At 39.4% G+C, this 21,688-nt stretch overlaps 1 protein-coding gene across 3 annotated transcripts in view; it reads left to right on the top strand.

Annotated features, from left to right (window-relative positions):
- The first annotated feature begins 2,846 nt into the window (after nt 1-2,846).
- Nucleotides 2,847-21,688, top strand: part of WARS2 (tryptophanyl tRNA synthetase 2, mitochondrial) — a 46,018-nt gene continuing 27,176 nt past the window's right edge. Inside the window, exon 1 of one of the 3 annotated variants that reach the window (XM_071761365.1) lies at nt 2,847-2,969. In XM_071761365.1, coding sequence (XP_071617466.1) covers nt 2,916-2,969 — 54 coding nt within the window. In that variant the 5' untranslated portion in view covers nt 2,847-2,915. Of the gene's footprint in view, nt 2,970-3,087; nt 3,187-13,167; nt 13,266-21,688 lie in introns of those variants that run through there. The other 2 variants (XM_071761354.1, XM_071761369.1) reach the window with 2 other exon arrangements.

Genomic DNA, 21,688 nt, shown 5'->3' with positions numbered 1-21,688 from the left:
ATGGATTCACAATGTGTGCAGGAGTAATCCGAGTCAGGGAAAAGCGTCTAGGAACCATACATGAGAAAGGTGAGAAGAGTTTTGGCAGCAGCAAGAGCTTCACAGGACAACAGACATAAGCAGTGAATCTTTTCCTCCTCTGACATGGCCACCTCTCAAGACAGACGTCACCTTATCTTTGAAATTCTCAAGCCAACCTCTTCCTCTTCACCCTCCTTGCAGATTCACACCACTCTCCCTCATTGTTTGGGCCAAGAATATCCCATGCTTATTCCTGTGCCCCTGTTAGATTTCTGCTATAGGAACAGGCTCTTCCTGTGTTGAGGAGCTATTGTAAATAATGTATGTTTTTTTTTTTCTTTTTGTTCAGCTTGAGTTTGGGTTCAACAAGGTAGTAATTGAGACTCAATTCTGGTTGACTTAGGAAAAAACAAAAGTAATTCAAGTTTTTACTTTGAGTTCAATTAAATTTTAAAACATAATTTGTTTTAACATACTCCTACTATCAAAATGGTCTTTTATTTATTTATAATCTCTCATTTCTGTCAAGGGCACATTTCAACATATATTAGTATCAATTTCCAGATTACTGGTAGTAGCACTGAGTAGGGCAAAGCACAGATAGAGCTGTACCAAGAAGTCTCCCAATTCAAATTTAACAAGTACTTCTGGAGAGCTGTCAGCTTATCACCAGGTAGTCATTTATGGTGTGCTTCTCTGTAGTATTAAGTCAAACCTACTACAAAAGTCTAAAAAGTACCACCTTCTACTGTTCCATTTGTTAACTCAAATTCTAATTAGCCTGAAAACTCACACTAATACTTTAAATGTAATATTAACTACACCTTCATTCTTTAGTCTTCTATTACTGAATCCCACATAGCTTTTTTCATCATCATTTAATCTGAAATCAATGTCTGACCTACTACACTATAATTTCTAGATTTAGTAGCTTTCTCTTTGTTAATTACATACTGGATAAAAGTTTGTTTTAAAATTCTTCACAGCGGAAATTGCCTTAACATTTCCTTACTACATTATCTCAATTTTATTTACAGCTTTTGAAGCTAAGTTTGCATTCCGTTTGTATCTTCAGCAGCCCCCTCTTCACTGCCTTAGTTTAAAACAGCTCTACCTGCTCCAATTAGTATTCAACAGAGAACAGTTCTAGTGAGACAGAGGGTAAGGCATCTATGCCTCCCTCCCACCATCAGGGTTGTCATCTGAATCTTGCCTCAAAGCATATCTTCAGTCTCACTTTTGAGGAGTAGCCACAAGCTCTTGTCTAATATTTTTTGGCATTAGAACAAGAAATTCTCAAAAAATATCACCTGATTTTTCTATGTTCCAGCTTCTTCACTGATCTCCTACAATTCAAGCAGCTGAATGTGATTTTTAGCTAGTTACGTTCTTAAAACCAGGCAACCCATTTTTGCTGAAATATAACACTGAATTAAAATGTCAGACAAAGACCATCATTGCACATTGAAGTTTTTAGCTCAAATTATAAACAGTATTTATAGGGATGACACAAAGGATGAAAATATACACATTTCTGGGTTCAAGTTAAAGTTCTTACTGACTGTACAAAGTAGATTTTTTACAATTTGTATTGAAGTCAGGAAAACCAAATGAAGTCTAGGCTCCAATGTACGAAGCACTGCACAAATACAGTTTTAAAATTTAAAAACTGCTGCTAAGCAATACGTCAAAGTAAAAATAAATAAAATAGTTCTGTAAACTTGCAGTAGTTTTAGCTATGAAAATTAATTCAGGATTATACAGTTAGGATCTTTCTATAATAATATCTTCAGTGATGGGGTGTGGACTAATTTTGCTCAGTACTGAGTAGGCTACTGGAATTAATCACCCATACCTTGTGTATGGCCACTTGTAACAGACTACAACAGTACATTCTTTCCTGATTGCTATTTTATTTCCCAGAAGAGTGCAGTAGAAGATTCTCACAGACGCTGATGCAGGTATTTCCAGCCTTGCAGATGAGACAGAGTTCTGATACCTCACCTGAACATAGTCAAAAGCATTTTGTAGCTTCCCAGCCTGGGGATCAAACTGGATAAAAATTAACTGGGGAGACACCTGGCACCTTTCCCAAAGGAGCGAGAACAAAGGGCTGAGGAATGACATTCGCAGAATGTTAAACCTCATTTACAACTTCTGTTACTTCTTTTTTGTCTCTTACTCTAGTGAACTAGGAGAGACATGGGCACACCGGATGGATTTACAGATGCCAGTGCTAAGGTTAGACGACAATAAAAGAGCGGCTTCAGCCTCGGCGTTTGGGACAAGGACGGTAGAGAGGTTTCCAGAGTTTCTGGGAGGATGTACCTCCGCTACTCTGACAAGTGGCACGAGAAGAGGCAGGAAACTTCAAAAAGGAGCCCAACTTATAGGGAAAAAAAAACTCTGAGAAAAACCTGCCTGGGCAACACTCAGGCAGCCCAAAGGAAGCACGGCTCAGGGAGACCTGAAAGCTTACACGGCAGCGGGGGGAGAAACATACTGCTGAGCAGGTCCGTTTCATGAGCGACCGGCACATGAGGCAGGAACCCTGTAAAGAGAGAGCCGCCCGCCCTCCGCCTGCAACACGGCCATAGCCGCGGCCAAGTGACAGCCGCCGACCCCGGGCGCTGCAGCAACCGTCACGCTTAACGGAAAACCCGCGCGCTCAACCCCCTTCCGCAGCCCTCGGCTACCACGTGACCGCTCCCACTGCCGGCGGCCGCGCCCTCAAGCCAGCACTCGCGACTGCGCATGCGCACTCTCGCCCCGCGAGAACCTGCCGCTGACGCGCATGCGCGACGCCTCCCGGGCGCCCACCCTGGTGCTTTTCCTCACCCCCCCTCTCTCTTCCTCCCCAGTTGTCCCCTCCCCGGTCCCTTCCCGCCTTTGTCATGGCGACACCGAGTGGCCTGATCCGGGCCCTGCACCGCGGGACCCTCGGCCAGGTAACCGGCCTGAGACACTTCTCCCGTCCCGCACGGACGCGAGGTCGCTTCCCGGTCTCTGCGTCACGCACCGAATCCCCCACTCCAGGCGAGGCCGGCCCAGCCGCCATCCCGCCCCCGCGGGTTACCGCGCATGTGCGGTGTGGCGGCCGGAGCGGCGGGGGGAGCGGGGCGGTGGTGTCCGAAGGGGAGGGTCGGGCCAGGCTGGTGCTGGTCGGTGCTTCTGACGCCATCGTTCCGTCTTTCGTGTTCTCCAGCTGAGTGTCTGTGGTGGCTCGCAGCCCGAGGAGCTTTGACTCCGCGTGGCACACACAGGGGTTCGGGAGCACGGAAAGGAGGGCGGGCTGAGCCAGAAAGTGAGGTGCGCCGTCCTAGTGGTCGTTGAAACGCTGATGTTCCGCTGTGCGATTTCCAGGTTTTCAGCGTTAGTCTATATTTTGCCAAAGCGTTGTCTTCCGATCTCAAATGTGCTACAAAAAAAACCCCATAACTGAATATTAGAGGCTTTATGTCCACGCTTCGCATTGGTACTTACCCAAGTTCTAAGGGGTGTAGTAATGGTTAAGGCTTGCTTAACATATATGGGGTTGTTATTGTAACCATAAAGAGAAGGTACTTGCTTTTTTTCTTTTTTTCTTCTTTCTTTTTTTTTTTTTTTTTTTTTTTTCCTTTCCTCTCGTTCTTTTACCAAACTGAAATAGTGGATCAGTTGATTTCATTCATCATGTTTGGAGAAATACCAAAAGCAAGCAGCAAAGTCAGGTGGGAATATAATCAGTGAGCACATGTAGGTTGTAGGCATACTTCTTCATAAAGTTTTCTGTCTATAAAAGTGTAAGTGATTTGCCCTACCAACCTTAAATTTTTATGTACCTTGTAACATTGTTTTTACAACAAGTGAAGAATTTATTAAAACAATCTGATGACAATAATAGAAATGCTGTGTCATTTCGGTGAATGTTTGTTTCCCTTAACTGGACAAGTGGCTTTTTCATGAAAATCATGTTTGTATTTATATATAATCCAAATCCTCAATAATATGCTATGTTTCTGTTACCGAACACTTTATCCAGAATGGGTGTCATGGTAGATGTCTCTCACATTGCTTGTGACGAGAAAGAGGATAAGCAGATCAAAGATGGCTTGCAGTTTTTTGCTTTTATCCATGCTGTGACCTTGCAGGGACTGAATGCAATCTGTTACCTTACCCTCAACCATGGAACTGTTATTCTGAAAATTCCAAATTAAAACCCACTAATACACACAAAGTTTGTGTATATAGGTGTGAGTCTGGGTAAACTACAGGTTGCAGGAATGTTTGAGTTATTTCAGACCTGAGATTGTTATGGTTAAACTTAAGAAACTAAGGCAGATTTCATTTATTTATCAAAACAGCTAATAGTGTTCAAATGATGTTGATTCTGCCCTCTAATAGAGGAGGCACAATGGGAGGGAAAGAGGGAGAATGAGAGAGAACCTGGTATCCCCTGTGACACTTTAACAAACAGTATTTTACTTGGTAACTATATGTTTCTTACATATACGGCAGATGCAAGGTTTCCAAGCTTATTTTTTGTTTCACAATTCATTTGTGTATAAGACCACCCTGAATTTTAACCATACAGAAGACTTTAGGTCTTGATGTGGCATGCTTAGTAAGATTGTTAGTTGAATCCATTCCTGCAGATGCTTTGATTTCCTTCAACTTGTGTGTACCTAAATCTTTATAGGTTTTTAACACTTAAAATTTGAATGGTTACACAGTCACTGTAATACATTTGTCAAAGCAAATCACATGCAGATCTGTCAAAGGTGCATCAAACCACTCTTTATTTTTGAACAAGTACTGCAAAGTTCCTTGAAAAATACCAAAAGGGTTTATATATGCTTACCTTTCCAGGTAGCTATGGTGGCTCTTTGGGATCCTTTCAGTACCATAGCTGATACCTTCCCCTGCCTTCATTCTTCTAGCAAAAGATTCTGGTTTGTACTGCGTCAAAGACAAATCTGCTCCTAGCAGACTTGTCTCTTAAATCTTAATATTTGTTCTAATGAGAATTTATTTTCCAGATCTGAGTCGCCTGTCAAATCAAGATTATTCATCAGGTGCTTTGTCACCTGGTTTGTGTTGCCTGATGACTTTTCTATATGATGGGTCTTAGAATGTTCTTCCTTACTGTTATTCTTTAAATGTCTTAATTTAAAATACAAGAAGCCAAAAGTTAGTGTTGGTAATGTAACTTCACATCACCTGCCCCAAAATAACAATAGTAATTTAAGTTGTTTCTCTAATTTTTTAGATTTGCAAGTGCAATATGCTGTTAGCTTTTGTCATTTTCCTCTCTCACTTTAAGTGCCCTCTTATGTCCAACTGGAAAGAGTTGCACTGGAATTGTAGTGATACTTCAGTGCTTCTTCAAAAGAACTGAAAAGAACACTGACTTCCTAAATTTTGTTCTTCCTGTTGCCAGAGTGGAGTTTAGAGTAGTTCAACTTTATGGCAGACAGCTTGGAATAGATCATGTATTTGCTGTGGCCTAATAAGGAATATTCAAGTTTGAAGCTGGAAATGTGTTTGTCTTCAAGCTTGTGCAGTGTGTATCTACTGGCACCCTTACAGTTTTGACATTTGATAATGCAGCCATTGTTATTGGAAGATGTAGTTCCTGTGGTTTCAGTTTTGTCTCACTGTAGTGCACAGTTCATCATTACGCTGAACTGATCAGGCTATAGAAAATGTTCTCTATACTTTTTGTTCTGTGTATTTCTAGTATGCAACTAGTGAATGTAGGCATACTATATGTAGTTAAGAAGAAAGTAACATTTTGTTAGAGGGATTGATTATATTTTGGCTCTCTGTACTTTCAAGAGATTATTTTCAAATTCTTTGATTTACTGTCCTAAGTGGTCTCTAAATCAGGTATTAGAAAGCAGTTTCATCAGTTATCGCTATCAATGTAAGTGTGCAGTTACATCTTAAGTATGACTAAATCAGGCCTTGCATTGTCATTCAGCAAATTTCATGGGTTAGGTGTAATATCAATGTCTTCAGCTAGTCATTTCTCTATAGTCTCAGTGTTGCAAAGCCAAATCATTTAAGACCAAAAGTGGCCAGAAGTCAAATGCCAGCCTGTGTAGAATTTCTTTTCTCCAGCTCAAACCTTCATTCCTAACCATAACAGCTGATGCTGAGAAAAATCTAAGTTAGGCAATGAAGTAGAGATGGGGACTGTTGCTGCTTAGGTGATCAGGGTTTATCTGTCAGCAGACAACCACTGCCAGTAACTAACTGCAGAGCATTTCTGTACTGGTGTGGACTCAAGCTCTTGGACAGGATATCTTTTTCTCCTTTATATCCCATAATGGACTTCTAGTTTGTTCAGAGAGGAGACAGTCAGCATTCCATGTACCCCCTCCAGGGATGTAGCTCCTGCTACACAGTTCGTTTGCAGCATACCAGAAGGTTTTTTACTTACCTTCACTGTTATTCCAGTAAAGTAGAAGAACGATGAGATTTTGCTTTTGGGTACAGAGTCTGGTGCATCACTGGATGGTTTTCCAGGCTGGAGGTCTGCTTTGAGACATTGTTTGCCTTGATGAAGAAGTCAGCAGTCTTTAGCACTATTTTTCTTTCCTAGTAGCAAAGTGTTTATCAGTATTACAGTTATTTTTTAAAAATTTTATTATTTTAAAATACTGTAATACCTATATTGCTTTTCTACTCTTGTCAATTTTCACAGGAGTCGGACACATTGGAAGTAGATTCTCTTTTAGCTGTATGTGATAACAGAACTGCATCTTCTATTCACAAGGATTAGTGTTTTTTAACACAGAATTATTTCTTTTCCTTTTTGGTGCTAGAACGTGGTCATTTTTTTAGTGGCACTCTAAGTTGTATTTGCTGTAATGAAAATCAGTACAGTGACTGTAGCAGGCACTGTTCGGGTCACACAAAGAGAGGATTGCTCTGAGTCCTAATGGTGCTTCTACTTAGTGATAAGTGCCACACAGAAAACATCTCTGGTGAGTGTTTAGTCAGCACCACTGCAAGTGTGAGATCTTCAAAGCCAAGGTATCTTAGCCAACATATTGGTAATATAAGCACCTCATTTGCAAATGTTCCTGTTTCTTTACCCAACTGAATATCTGAAAAAAACCCCAAAGGACAGATCCCTGTAGGTAGGTTTGTTTTACCGTTTGTAACCAAAGGTGGTGCTAAAATCACAATGTGTTTTTACTGTGCCTTTCACTGCTGTGACATCCTGGGGCCAAAGTTAGACTAGGCTGGCATGCTTTACTCTTAACAAATCCTGGTTTGCTGTTCCTCTAATTTGCATTCCTCTATCTTCTAGGGAGCTGAAAAAGATGGTAGGTTGGTTGTCTTTTTTTCCAGTGAGAATTGATGCTAAGTGGGCTACCTCCCGGATTGTTCCTCTTTTCCTGTGTTTTTAGAAACAGGAATGGCACTCGTCTTTTCTTGGTCTTATGATACTTTGCAAGGGCCCTGTGAATGTCTGTGATTCTGGCCAGTATTCTTGATACGTTAAGGAGGTATCTTCAGACTGCTTGGCTCTGATGAAATTTGGTTAATTTTTTGATGAGGTATTGTTCTTTCTGTATTCAGGCCACCTGATCACTCCATTGTTACTGTGCTAGTTATGTTAATTACTGGTCATATTTCATGATTTTTTTTTTAGTGAGGATGTCTCTGAAAAAGACCGATAAAAATTGAAGGGTGGGTTGGGACAGGACCATTAAAATGCTTTTTCCCAGATAGGAAATTTCATCTTGAAAATTTTTAGCTCTAGTTACAGTATGGGTTCCAGAGAAGGGAACTAACTGAAGTTACCAGGCCTTAATCCTTAAGGATTTCAAAGATTGTAATTAAAGCTGTTGTGGCAGAGAGAGCTCAATTTTTAGTATTGTTCAGATGTTCTGAATGAAATGTAACCCATTTAAAAGCATCTATGTTCCCATCTTGAATTTGTTGCTCTCACTTAGGGGTCACTTTGTTAACCATTAATGAAATGAGTCCCCAGATGCATGTAACTAGCTGCACACATACACAAGTTACTGCAGCAGGTCAACTTCAGAACAGCCATCTAGGCAGTAGTGTGCTGAGATTGATGGATGAGCAGAGACTTTTGTACATGGTTGCCTTGAATTTATGATTGCAACGGTCCCCAGCATAGCATCTCTTTCTTTTAGAGAGCATGAAGGTTAGAGGTAGCAAAGTGCTGTTGACTGAGAAGAAATCTGGAGTGCAAATAGCTGTCACTAAGTATGTTGTAATTTACAGGACCTTTAGGAAAGATCTAAGTGACCTTGAGAAACATCTTCTGAATATGAGTAACTGTATGTGGACTCGTGTAGAAATTGGAATTTTTTTTAATTTTTTTTTAATTTCCTTGATTTCAGATTTTCCTGAATTTAGTATTTTGCCTATTGTTTTTAGGCACAAATACTCAAAGCTATTTGGTTTCCCAGCTCTTGAAATCAGCTGGATTTAGCAACATGTTCTAGCCTGTACATTAATCCTCTAGTATTTCCTGTCCAGGTTGGAGTGGATGTCTTAATCTTTTTTTTAATTTTAATCAATAAATAACACGTTTTATGCTTAAGGGAAACAGGTCTTATCTTTCAAAGAAAGCACTGAATGTGTTCTCTATGCCGGAATGAAACTACTAGCTTGCATATAATTTTTAGAACTAAGGGGAAGTTAGTATGCAGTGAGACTGTACGTTTTTTCACTGGTTTTGAGAGAACTCAGATTTCCACACAGATTTATTAGACCTTGCAGTGGTAGAGAGACTTCTCATAATCTGCCTTGCATTTAATGCCTTGTCTCTACTGGATTTTGGCCTCTGGTAGCTGCACAGGAGATCGCTCCCATTGTAGACAGAAATGAAGGATCTTTGAGGCCTGAATGGGCCTATTCATTTCCATAATGGAGTTCTAACAATAAAGTCTGGCAAATGGAGATTGTTCTAGTAGGAAACAGCCCTTCATTCTGGCATCTTGGCAGGGCTTGGGTAGAGTCCCACCATTCTTTCTCCCTCTGGCCCTTGCTTTGAGTCTCTTTGCTGTGCCCATTTTTTCTCTTTAGGGACTTCTGTTTTTATTTATTTTTTATTTACTTGTTTTTGTACATCAAGTTTAATGAACGATGCTACTCTGCAGTACTGCATCTTGAAGCTGTGTGTAAATTTCTCTGGTGCATATGTTGGACAAATATATTATGAATTGTACAGTCTGTAGTGGATCACCTCTGTCTCTAGATGACAGACTGGGGGTCTCGTTTTAATGCTACTTGGTTGGCAGATAGAATTCCCATCTACTGTTATGGCAAGCACTGTCCTAGATATTCAACAATTACTTTTTCCATGACACAAGTTGTGGTTTATGCTGGGACTCTATGGTCAGATGAACAAACATTTTGTGGAGTTGACTCAAATTACAGTAGGATCAGAAGCTGAAGTGAAGAAAACCTCTAAACATTGTCAGTTAAATCACCTTAGATCATGCATTTTGTGAGCTCTGCTGAGTTCATATCAAATTTAAATTGTTTTCCTTTTGGTTATTTGAGCCCTTGACTGTACCATTCTTGGAGTCCTCAACTCAGACAAATAGTGTAGCAGATCTTACAATTTTCTGTTGTCTTAAGAAAATCTACCCCTCCACTGGACAGAGTTAAATACATTTTTGCCCCCAGAGATGTCCACCTTGAAAGTGCACTGAAATTCACAATGGGAAGGAAAGGAAACAGATAGATGTAAGTATATATGTATATACACGAATATACAGTAAGGTATATGCATTTACTTTTTCATGTCCCACATTCTTACTCTGAAATGTGAGGATTGCTACCAGAAAGAAAATGTCTGCTTTTGCTTTTAAATACAAAAAATTTTTGACTTTGTTGTTTGAGTTATGCTAGGGATAACTTTTACTACTTGGACCTGGCAGAAGTAATGGAAGGGTGAAGCTTATCCGATTGCTTCAGTGATTTCCATAGAAAATCTGAACAATAAATAGTGTTCTGGACTGGGAGCACTAATAGGGGTTTCCCCAGTTTTCATGGTTTCACATGTACGTCATGTTATGAACTGGTACCAGGATGCTGATGTTACCTTCATAACCAGGCAGGTAAACACCTGCTTCATTCATATTCAGAGGGCAGTATTTAAATTCTTGTGCAGGAAAACTGTGAAATTGGGTAGTGCTAAATTTTCTATTTCTGAGGCTCAGAGCTCCTGTATTACTCTTCTAATTCCCAGAAGCTACAGTGAGACAGTTACTTACATACTTCCCTCTCTTGACAGATGGAGTGTATATGGTTTTGAATCTTGTCAGTGCAATCTCCTCACTGTAATTTCTGGTCACATACACTCAGTGAGAAATACACCTTGGTCTTCATATTGTTTCCCTTATAATCTGGATGCTGAACTATTAATCTCATTTGGAAGGGTGTTGGCCAGCATTCAGAAAAAAACAAATTCACAATCATTTTCACAACTTCCTTGGTTTTCCATTGCTGTTGATTTTGCCTGATGTTTTCCTATTGTTTTTGCCTGTTGCATAGTTCTGACTTTGAAATTTGCCTGTTCATTGTGCCTTGGGAAAGAAATAGCAACATTTCCATGTTAATAAGACTCCAGCCTTCCTGCTGATCTCACCAACAATCCATGTAGGAACTGTTTCTATCACTTGGTTTCACACTTGCAGATTGTCTAATATTTCTGGTCCTCTGATGGTAGAGATAGCTAAATGGCCTGTTTTGAGCTTATTCAATATCATGAATACTTTTTCCCCAGGGATTCTGCCTTAATCCTAGAAGGTCCCCTAGTCATTCCCTTTTCTGCTTACCAGCATAGCTTTTTAAATTAAAAGCATAAAACAAATACAGGGAGGTACAAACTTTTGGTGACAGAACCACATTATGCTATCTTTCCTAAATACAGTCTTTTTATAGCCACATCAAAGAAAAAGAAAAAAAATTCTATTTGAATTGTGCTATCCATTTGCAAATATTTTTCTTGAAATCACATACTTGCCCAGATATTGAAAGACATAACAGGCATCCATAGGGTGCTTTCTGTTTGCATGGAGGAGCGAAACATTTTCACACATTTCAGAGTCTCTTTGTTGCTTATGTGAAGGGAACCAGGGGTCCAGCCCTCTGAATTCCGGTTCTCATTTTGTATCTCTGCTGGCAACAAATTAGTTTGTGTAATTGCTGCCACCAAGGGTGGATACAGGTTCTGCTCTTCATACACTTTCACTGTTTTGGTGTGTGTTGTTTTTGTGTTATTTTTTTGTTTTCTGGAAGATCGCTACTTCTGAGATGTTTGCAAAGGCCATGTCAGCACTTAGCATGTTCATCAAGCATTGGACCAGGTCAAAACATCCAAAGGTGCTGTCACTCCCTTCAGAGGAACATTTTTGTAGTTGGCCATATGACATTAGTTACTAGTCTCTACTAGAATACTTGCCAGAAAAATCATAGAGTATTATAATTATTAGATTTATAATTATATTTATGATTATTAGAGTATTACATATTCTGGAATATTGCAAAGCAAACAGTTGGCTTCATTTACACTGAGATACTCCAAAGGGTACATCCAGATTGCCTGGTTTCCTGTGGACTGGTTTGAATGATGCAAGTAAATTAGCAAGGGAGAGCTCATCTTCAAAATAGAGCAGTGAGTGTCATACACTAAGTAGGAAACTTTTCGTTTCACACTCTAGGGTTCAAAGTGTGTAATGAACAAGACTGTGACTTGAGTTTGCTGTGACTTGAGTGCAGTGTGCTGTGACCACTGCTGTGTCGGACAGAAGATTTACTATGAACTGTGTGCTTTAGGTTTTAAACATTATAACCCTTAATTTTACTGCTTTTGGTTTTATGTTCCTTAGATGTTAGTGACAAAGGGGCAGGCTTTTTTAAGCAGTGTTTTGTTATGCTAGTGACTGAAGATGCTGGTGCATATTAGATACCAGTCCTACAAGATCTCTGTTTCCTGTAGGGAAAAAAATTGGCTCCATATACAGAAAATTTAATCAGTTGGAAATGCAGCCTGCGTGTTCAATGGAGATACAACCACTACATTCATCCTATCTTCAACTCAACCTTGAAATCAGTTCCTTAGGAAGAGAATATATCTTTTATTGACCATTTACTCTTTGGGGTCTGTATCTAAACCGGGGCATCCAGATGCTCCTGGCCACAGAAACGTGCCGTAGCTACATCTTCTTAGAGGACAAGGCCTGAGCACAAATGACCTTCTCTGTCTTTGCCTCCTTCATCCATTCTTTCTCCATTGTTTGTCCTTTCTGTGGAAACAGCCCACTCTGGTGATTCAGGACCAACCTGCACTGATAAAAATAGTTTAAATGTAGTCTATGTTTGCCATACTTCAGAAAGTTTTTTAAATGCTGTAGAGTCACTGTATGATTGTTATATCTAAAATGTTTAAATTCATAGAATTCTCTTTAGCTGGACAAGGAGTCCCAGCTATCGAATTTTCTTTGTGTATGTGTGTACTGTTGGGGAATTCACTGAGGCTTCCAAGTCCTAAGGCCTCTCAACAGCCATCAGATGGTTTTAAAACTTTCCTTCTCACCTGAGATGAATTTCAGGCAGTGACTACAAGGAGAAGGCTTTTGAACAGCTGTGTTAATTTTGGCCCCATGTGAAATGAATCCAGCTTTTCCTTGCTACAGGAAATTGCCAAATAAAATAATAGAGAGGAAATGAACTACTCTTTGAGTTTCTAGTACAATATTCTGAAGAAACACAGTAATTCCAAACAAAACAAATTTTAAAAACATCCCTCTAGATGTAATCTGATAGTTTTTATTTATATCCTATAGGGCAATTTTGGTAGCAAGCAGACTCCTTGCTTGAACAAAATATATTAAAAATACAATAAACTTTTTTTCAGCTAGAGGTCAGAGAAGAAGCAAGAATGATCAGATGTTTTTAAGATATTTGGATAATGCTGTGATAAAAAACATAAGATTTTTCTAATTTTCTGGGAGGGAAGAATTTTATTGTAGGGCATTTCTGCTGTAAGATTGTGATGTCCATGGTATTTAAAATAGTTTCATCTATTAAATTAAAATTGCATCCATGTTTCATGTATCAATATTTATAATTTAGAAATACGATATACTTTTCTTTGCATTTTTACAGTAACACCTGTATCTTGGAGCAAAATGAGTGCTAATCAAAGAAGCATAGAATGCCAGGTTGGAAGGGACCTCAAGGATCATCTGGTTCAACCTTTCTAGGTAGGAGCATGGTTTAAGTGAGATGGCCAAGAACCTTGCCAAGCTGAGTCTTAAAATTTTGTTTTCAATGTTGCTGCTGTCAGTTTTAGTCTGTTGAAGAAGTGTATATTTCTGAATGTGTGTATGTACCAGTTTCCAAGTATTAAGTGTTAACCAGTTTTCACATCTTTGGACAACACGGATTGTTTTTTCAAACCATGCCAGCAGTCAGCTGCTACCCATAAGAATGCTTCAATTCTTAAAATCTGTTAAATGCAGGTAGAAAGTCTAGAATTGTGAAATGCCATGAGATTTAGCTTATCTAAATAGAACTCCCAATTTCTCTTCCATCCTTTTTGGTCACCACATTTTGACATTAATCATGCATATATAAGATCAAAGGCTCAGAGAACTGGAAGAGGCCCAACTGAAGGTGATCTGGTGCTTTCCCTGCCTCCCTCTATCCCCTCCCCCCCCCGAAAAAAAAAAACCTAAACCAAAACTGCCCCTACATCTTTATCCACACATTTTTTGTATCTTTCTAAACACTGTTCCAAAATGTTTCATTTTCTTACTGTTGGTAAGATTTCTTTGCATCTGTCTAGTCTGAATCTTTCTTACTGCAACTCATTGTTTCTTACTCTATTAAGCATAATCCCAAAAGTCATATATAGAATATGACATATATAGGATGTGTTGTCCTACCAGTCCTTCCACTGGACTAAACCTCAGTTCTTTCCACATTTCCTCCATAGTCTTATTTCTGAGGTCTCTCATTACTCTTGATTGTTCATCTATAGCCTCTTTCGACCACTGTTTCAAAATACATGATCAAAATAAAACATGTCCCAGAGCTTCAGTTTGAAGCAAAAAGCTTGAGGTCATCCTCATCCTGAGTAAGATGAGCAAATTGTTTTGTTGTCTGGATTTTGATCCTGTTCATATATACTTGAGAAAATTTTGCTGCATTTTGTAAAAGTAGTGGGCATGAAGCAGCATAATATTGATTCATACTCATTTTACAGAATCACAGAATTGTCACAGTTGGAAAAGACCTCTAAGATCACTATGTCCAACTATCAACATTCCTTATGAATAATATATATATATCAATATCTGTATTGCCCACTAGAGTATGTAGATGCCAGATAACTCTAGAATGCAATATAACCTTGATTACATCATGAAATGCCTTATCTACAATGTTCTTGGCATATCCTGAGGTATCTTATCTACAATGTTCTTGAATACCTCCAGGGATGGAGACTACCATCTCACTGAGAAGCCCATGCCAATGCCTGACCACTCTTCCAGTAAAGAAATTCTTCCTCATTTCTAGTCTAAACCTCCCCTGGTGCAATTTCAAGCCATTTCCTCTAGTGCTATCATTGTTCACTTGAGAGAAGAGGCCAACACCCATGTCCCTACAACCTCCTTTCAGGTAGCTGTAGGGAGCAATAAGGTCTCCTCTCACCCTTCTTCATTAGTCAGACCAGCCACTCCCAGGGTATTCCAGCTGAGCTGGAAGGTGAGGATGAAGAGTAACACAACCCCCTTATAATCTAGGAAAAAGCAGTTAATGACTTGCTACAGCACCTGGACACCCACAAGTGTATGGGGCCAGATGGGATCCACCCAAGAGTATTGAGGGAGCTGGCAGAGGAGCTCACAAAGCCTTTATCCATCATCTTCCAACAGTCTTGGTTAACAGGGGAGGTCCCAGGTAACTGGAGGCTTGCCAGTGTGACACCCATCTGCAAGAAGGGCAGGAAGGAGGATCTGGGGAACTACAGGCCTGTCAGCCTGACCTTAGTACCCAGAAAAATTATGGAGGGTTTCATACTGAGTGCAATCATGTGGCAAGTGCAGAACAACCAGGGGATAAGGCCCAAACATGTGACCTGCCTAATGGACAAGGGGAAGGCTGTGGATGTTGCCTATCTGCACTTTAGTACTTAGGGACAGAGTTTAGCACTGCTCTTGGTATAATCACATTAATAGCTGGACTCAGTCCTTAAGGTCTTTTCCAACTGTAACAATTCCGTGATTCTGTGGGGTTCTCTTCTTTCTCCCTGGCCTGCTCTTGCTCTGCCAGTGTGCTTTCTACCAGCCTACAGGACTTCAGGTGGATCAGGAGAATAGGAGACTTGGTGCTTCCAGAGACATCTGGAAGCCTAAAGGAATTTAAATTGTTTGGTTGCTGCTGGTTCAGCTATAGTGTTCAGTTAACAGCAAACTAGTTTTTCAATTGATTTGTGTGTTAGAGGTGCTCTCCACAGTGTAACAAGCCTGTGTCTTCACTCCCTCTCACCTGTGCCACCTTCTTTAAGCAATGCCTACAGTACTTAAAACTATCAAATTTTCATCTTTGAGCATTGTGTGCATCATCAGATGGGTTTGGAGGCAGCACGTACTAACCTGACCTTTCCGACCAGAATGTTCCTGCTGATGATTCAGCACACTCACCTCCTTCCACAGCCTCCTCTCAAGTGAGACACATTTGGTTTATGTCTTAGCATACTACCTGTGTGCTAGTTGTAAGAATACAGCATTATTAAGTCTTCTACCCTTTCAATGAGCCTGGGTGAAATGGGCTGACAAGGCCTACGGTTGATGTTTGTGGTCAGGTAGTTTGATTGAAGAAGTTTTGTTGTCTGAACTTAAAAATGGGAAGCAAATTATTTGAGAATAGTTAATAAAGGGTTAAGATAAGCTGCTACCTCCGAAAGTAACTGCTTTCTGTGTATTTTTGAAAACCAGGAGGCACAGAAGTGCATGTGTCAGTGTGTTTTGGGCTCACTCTGTAACTGCACTTCTTTGGAGCTTTGACCAGGTGCCGTAACATGCTGTCCCTCCAATATATATGGAGAACTGTTGGGAACACAGCACAAAAAAGTTGAATTGTCAGCTGTGGCCTTGCTAAGGAAGACATTGTGGTGTAGAGTAGGATTGGTGACCACTGTTGGCTGCATGCTGACCTGCTGCTTGGTTCCTTAGCCAGAGCTGATACAACCTGTTCTACTCAGCATGGGAGGGAAGGGTCTGTGCCTGCCTCGGGTCTAGAGGTACCTTCTGATACGTGGTGGTGTGAGCTGCAGCAACCTGCTAAAGATAATCCTTTTGTCTGTCAGTACAGCTGTCACTAGCACACTGAATGGCACATGGAGCTCATAAAGGCAAATGAGAGAATATAGTTGTGGGATGCAGCACACCACATTAAAGGATCCATTTGCTTAGTCATCTTTAACAAGACAGCATGAGAAGGCAGCCTAACCCAAATGCAGTTATATTGTATTCTTTTGCTAGCCCTAGAGGGCAGAGTTAAATTTATAGGGTGGGGTTACTGTGTGCAGTAAATGTTTCTCCTGTAAATGTGTTTCTCATTTTAAATATAAGTATTAGAATCTTACTTAAGTTTAAATAGAAGTACATTTAATGCTCAAGAAAGGAATACCAGGCAGTGCTGTTAAAATCTTAGTTTAGTTCAGTTTCTGAGCAATGAGTTAGTCCTTTCTCAGAAGCTATTCATCTGAAAATTTGCTGTAATCTAAATATGATTTTTTCTAATTTAATGTTAGCTCTTTAATTTCATTTTAAGAATTAAGCATGATGAATTGGGATCTGTACCAGATGAATTTTTATGTATTGAATTAACATATCAAGATAAATGTGTTTTAAAGGTTTCTACAGCAAATGTGTGGAGAAATAATTGCTTAAAAAAGAAATAAATTACAGTGTAGTATGCACACTGCTTTTAAGTTTTCCTTTTCTATCTCTAATACCATTAACACTTAAATTGTCACAATTAAGCTTTAAAATGTATTCTTCAGCTAGCAATATCTGACTCTTCTGGTTTCCCTTCATTTTGCTACTTAATAGCTATCTGACAACAGGTTTTGCTAAGCCAAGGTCAACAGGCCACCATGTCATTTTAGCAACAAGAGCTTTGAAGTTGCAAAGTATTAATGAGGGAAATAAAAAATCACAGACAGATGCAAAAGATGCAGTAGTTGGGGGCTTTTGTCAGCCAAAGTATTTTTTTTTTCTATGAGGCTGAGGCAAGTTTTTTGGTTATGGTTTCGTTTGTTGGGTTTTTTTACTTCCCTTTTTGATGCCTTTGGGAGGATCTTCATGTTTGAAATTTCAGATTTTCCAATTTGTGTGTTTCATTGTGTGTCTGTGTTTGCTTAATGCTCCTCTTTTCTTTGACTTTCACATTTTCTTTTCTTCTGGCAAATTTGAGCTTGCTTCAGGACATGAACTACCATGGATAAAATTATAACAAGAAGAGTAAAAGCTATGAATGATCCTTTGCTGTTTCCTGAGTCATTTCAGTGTCATTAATCAGTGCTGGTGCTGTGGAGTCTCTGTGGTGTGTTATGTCGCCAGCACAGCAGCTTCTCCGTCCCTTTCACCTACCCCCTGCGTGCCTACACAGTGGGGAAAACTAGAGAGGGAAGCCATCAATCTTTCTTGTCGCAGATGTCAGCAGTGATTCTCCTGTTGGCTTCCTGCTCTCTCTGTTGTGCCTACCACCTGTGTTTAGAATTAGCGCTGATGCTGCAGATCTCACTTGGCTCTTCACCTGTTCTGCCCCAACTAAATAGCTTTTAAAATGAAGCAGAGTGGTTAAATGCTATAGCATGTGAACAATAACCATCAGTGTGAGTTGTAGGGTGATTACTGTTGCAGCTGCTATTGTAATATTGTCATAATATTCTGGGGCAGTGGCTTTTTTTTATGTCTGAAAGCTCTTGCTTGTGTTTCAGCCCAAAGGTGAGCTTGTGCACAAATCTTTACTTAATATAAAGATGAAAATATTTTTTAGATACATTAGACAGAGGCATAAGCCTATCTTCTACCAGTTAGCTTGCTTGGATAGCTTTATGAACAAAGTTCAAATAAATTAATTGTTCTGAAGCCTTGGCCTTACCTTCAGGTACTGAAAGAATACAATTAGCAAAAGACTCTTAGGGAGTTGATTTTAAGCCTTTATATCTGGCTAGTGGGGGTCTTGAAAACATTTGTCTTCCCCCATCACTGGGTGGGTTGAGAAGCTGAGATGTACTGCCTTCATGCTTTTGTGGTAGGATTAATGTAATCATCTTGTGGTCTGACAGACTCTAACCACCACAACTTATATGCATACTTTTATATAATTGTTTAAGTGTTTTTCTCTGTAGTCCTGAGAACTCTGTCTATTTGCAGCTTTCTCCTACCTCCTTGACTGGTTGCTAATTTATCTTTTTTTTCCTGTTTTTAAAACCCACAAAGAGAACAAATGCTTATAAAGTATAAGGCTTCCTTATAATTGTCCGCTGTCATTTCACTTGTCTGATGGCAATATTTATGTGGAGTTATAAAGAAGAGAGATTCTGAAAACTTAAGTCCTCTGAATGTTTTCACTTGATTTTCATTGTGTAACTCCTTTGTGAAGCTGAGAAACTGTATTAAGACAGATTTTATTGTATATTTGAGAAGCAGTTTTGTGACAGGCAAACACATGTATTCAACAGGTAAATACTTATAGTCAACCCTCACAGAATGCATAAATCTGAATATGAAAGGTATAGTCAGGATACTAAGGATTGTCTAGTGGTATAGGGTGTTTTGATCTGTGTGGATCTTTTCAGTGTGGATTCTTAGCACTTTTTAGAGACTTGAATTGTTTTTTTTTTTTTGAATTAACACAGTCTGAGGCTTTCCAGATTGCCTTTCCAAAGAATGTTTATCAATATGGTGATAGGCACTTTATATATATAAGTATAAATATATATATATATACATATATATATATATAGCTCCATGTTTTGTGTTCTAGTAAAATGAGTTTCATGCCTGAGTTTGCCTGGTGCTTATCCTGATCAATTTAAAAACAGCAACAGATCTTCCTCGCAAAGTCTTAAAAATATTAAAAAAAAGAAATACAGTGAGAGGGTAACTTCCTGAAATTTTAAAGGAGGCGGAGGTGGCTTCTTATACTAATAAAATATGGGAGATTTAACCCATTTTAAATTTCACAGATGTGATGCTGAGCCTCTGGAAGGAGCTCTGTAACCTTATGGTGATACAGTGAAATCCTTTCAGCAATAGGATTGTCTTTTTCTTTCTGTCTGATTTTTAGTTTGGAAAAAGTATTCTAGGTTATGGCTAGCTGCACATTTCCATGCTTGTTTTTAAAGGAATCTTGAACTCTTATTTTCCAGATTTTGTAATGTTTAATTTTAAAGAAAGATACATTTTCACAGATTTTTCTAAAGCAGCTATTAATATTTTAATTTTAATTTTTAAGCTTGTAAATGTTTTGCCAAGGCAGATCCTCAGCTTTTTTTAAGATGTCTTAGAGCCATTACGTTGTTTATATATCATGTATGTATTAAAAATGTACAGAGGTCTAAATTAGAAGGTATTAGCAAAATAAATACGAATCAGATGAAAGTTGTGGAATGGAACAGAGAAACTTTATTGTGGAATGTTTTGTACAACTGCAGGTGGTTTAAGGAGCATGTGGCATCCTGCTCTGGAGATTTCAATAAGCTTTTAGATTGGAATTGCAGTATGTCCAACTACTAGCATTCAAAGAACCATGTAGCTGCTTTTAGAGCTTAGTGCTGCTGGCCTTCGTAATAGCTTGGAAGCATTTCTGTGTGAGCATTGAAAGACAAGACAGTCCTGTCTCTGCTTTCTGAGATATATGGTTTAACCCTAAAATTAATTGTCATCCTCTAGGTTTCCTATAAATAGTGAAAGGTGTTTTCTGAAACAGAATAGCTGACCATGTTTAATGATTGGAAATAGTTAGGCCTACTAAGGGCAAAAACCAAATGATACTCAGGCTAAGGTAGCTCTGTGTTTTTGAGTCCACTCTTTCTCTGTAGAATTTTCCTTTGGTAGATCATTGTGAGTATAAATTTTGAACATTTTGTATGTTTCCTTTAAAGATTTTACAGTCTTGAAGACCACTGAATTTTACATCTTTAAAGTCAGTCTGTCCACGTCATTAATAACATGAGGAAGTTGTGTATTATATGTACATTTCTGTATCCAGCTGATGTTGCATCCCACCTCTGGTGGGTGGGGAATGACTGACTCTCAAATCACCTTGGTGAGGACTAAGGTGAGGTAGCAGTCAAGGTCCAAACACAGACATGTTTTAATGCATAAACATCAATGGCAGTGGGAAAATAGGCATCCTGTATTTTGTTAAGTATGATTTCTATAGAACACACACTCTGTGTTGGCACTTTCACAATCTGTACACATCTAAGCTATACAGCTTTGTAGGAAATCAAGGTGGGACTTGTGTTACTTAATAACTTTGAGCAAAAGGAGAGAAATACTAAAGAAAGAGAGAGAGAGGGAGATAGAGAGAGAGAGAGAGAGGCGGAGTCCCAGATTCAGTGTCAGACCTACTGACAGAGGTTGGTCAGTGCAGAGACAGTCCCTTCCTGAGACTTGTATGTGCCCCTAGTTATAGGCCCCAGTTGCTGGGCTTCCTGGAGTGTATGAGGCACCAGTACTTTTCCTTAACATGAAAAGCACTAGGTGAGGTTTTAGGTCCAACAGGAAAAGTGACATCTGGCCCCTCCTCTGACTTTCACTTTGTGGCTGGGCTCACAGTGCAGTCACTTGGGGTTCATCCAATACAATTGAGCAGCATCAAGTTGACTTTACCAATGTTCTTCAAAATCCTTCTGATTAAATGAGCATTCTCTTAACACCCTCTTCACTTTCAAAATAAGGCTGTTTGTAATGGTCTTTGGAAGACATGCAAGTAGGATTTCCTTAACTCTAGCAACTTCGGTGTGTACTCCAGTTCTGGCACATTTGTCTTGTGAGTAGGGAATGAGTGTGGTTTTGACTGCTGAATTGAGGCCCTGTCTACTGTAGCTCTCCTTACTACAAGTGTTACATAGAAAAGCTCTGCTTTGATCCAAGAAAGCAACACTGCATTTTGGAAACTGTCATCTTTTCCAGGATAGCCTTTCACACAGAAATTGCATGTGGCCATACTGCAGGGTGTTGGGCCAGGATTTATCCATCCTGCTCCAGAACAAGAATATAATGCTTGTTCATGATTATTTGAGAGCATTTGGATGCTGACAGTTATTCAGTATAAGCCACAGCACTTGCTCATCTCATCATGAAGAAGGGGACTAGGTAAAAGAACACCTGAATCTTTACGGGTTTGGGACCAAACTTCATTTAGAAATGCTGCTGATAAATGCACTGTGGTGTTTGGATTTACCCTGAAGAAGTATTATTGAGAGAAAACAAATAATAGATGTTAAAACATCTGTCAGATGCTATGCTTTTAATAGAAGCAAAGATTAACATTCAGCATTTACTGGTGTAGATGCAAACACCACACAGAGTTAAACATACGAACATCAGGCTCACACTGTGCTTACTACAGATGTCTGAATGAGTGAGTGCCTGTGGGC

The sequence above is a fragment of the Heliangelus exortis genome, chromosome 1 (assembly GCF_036169615.1).
Source record: "Heliangelus exortis chromosome 1, bHelExo1.hap1, whole genome shotgun sequence".
Lineage (NCBI taxonomy): Eukaryota > Metazoa > Chordata > Aves > Apodiformes > Trochilidae > Heliangelus > Heliangelus exortis.
This window is presented reverse-complemented; position numbering and strand designations above follow the sequence as displayed.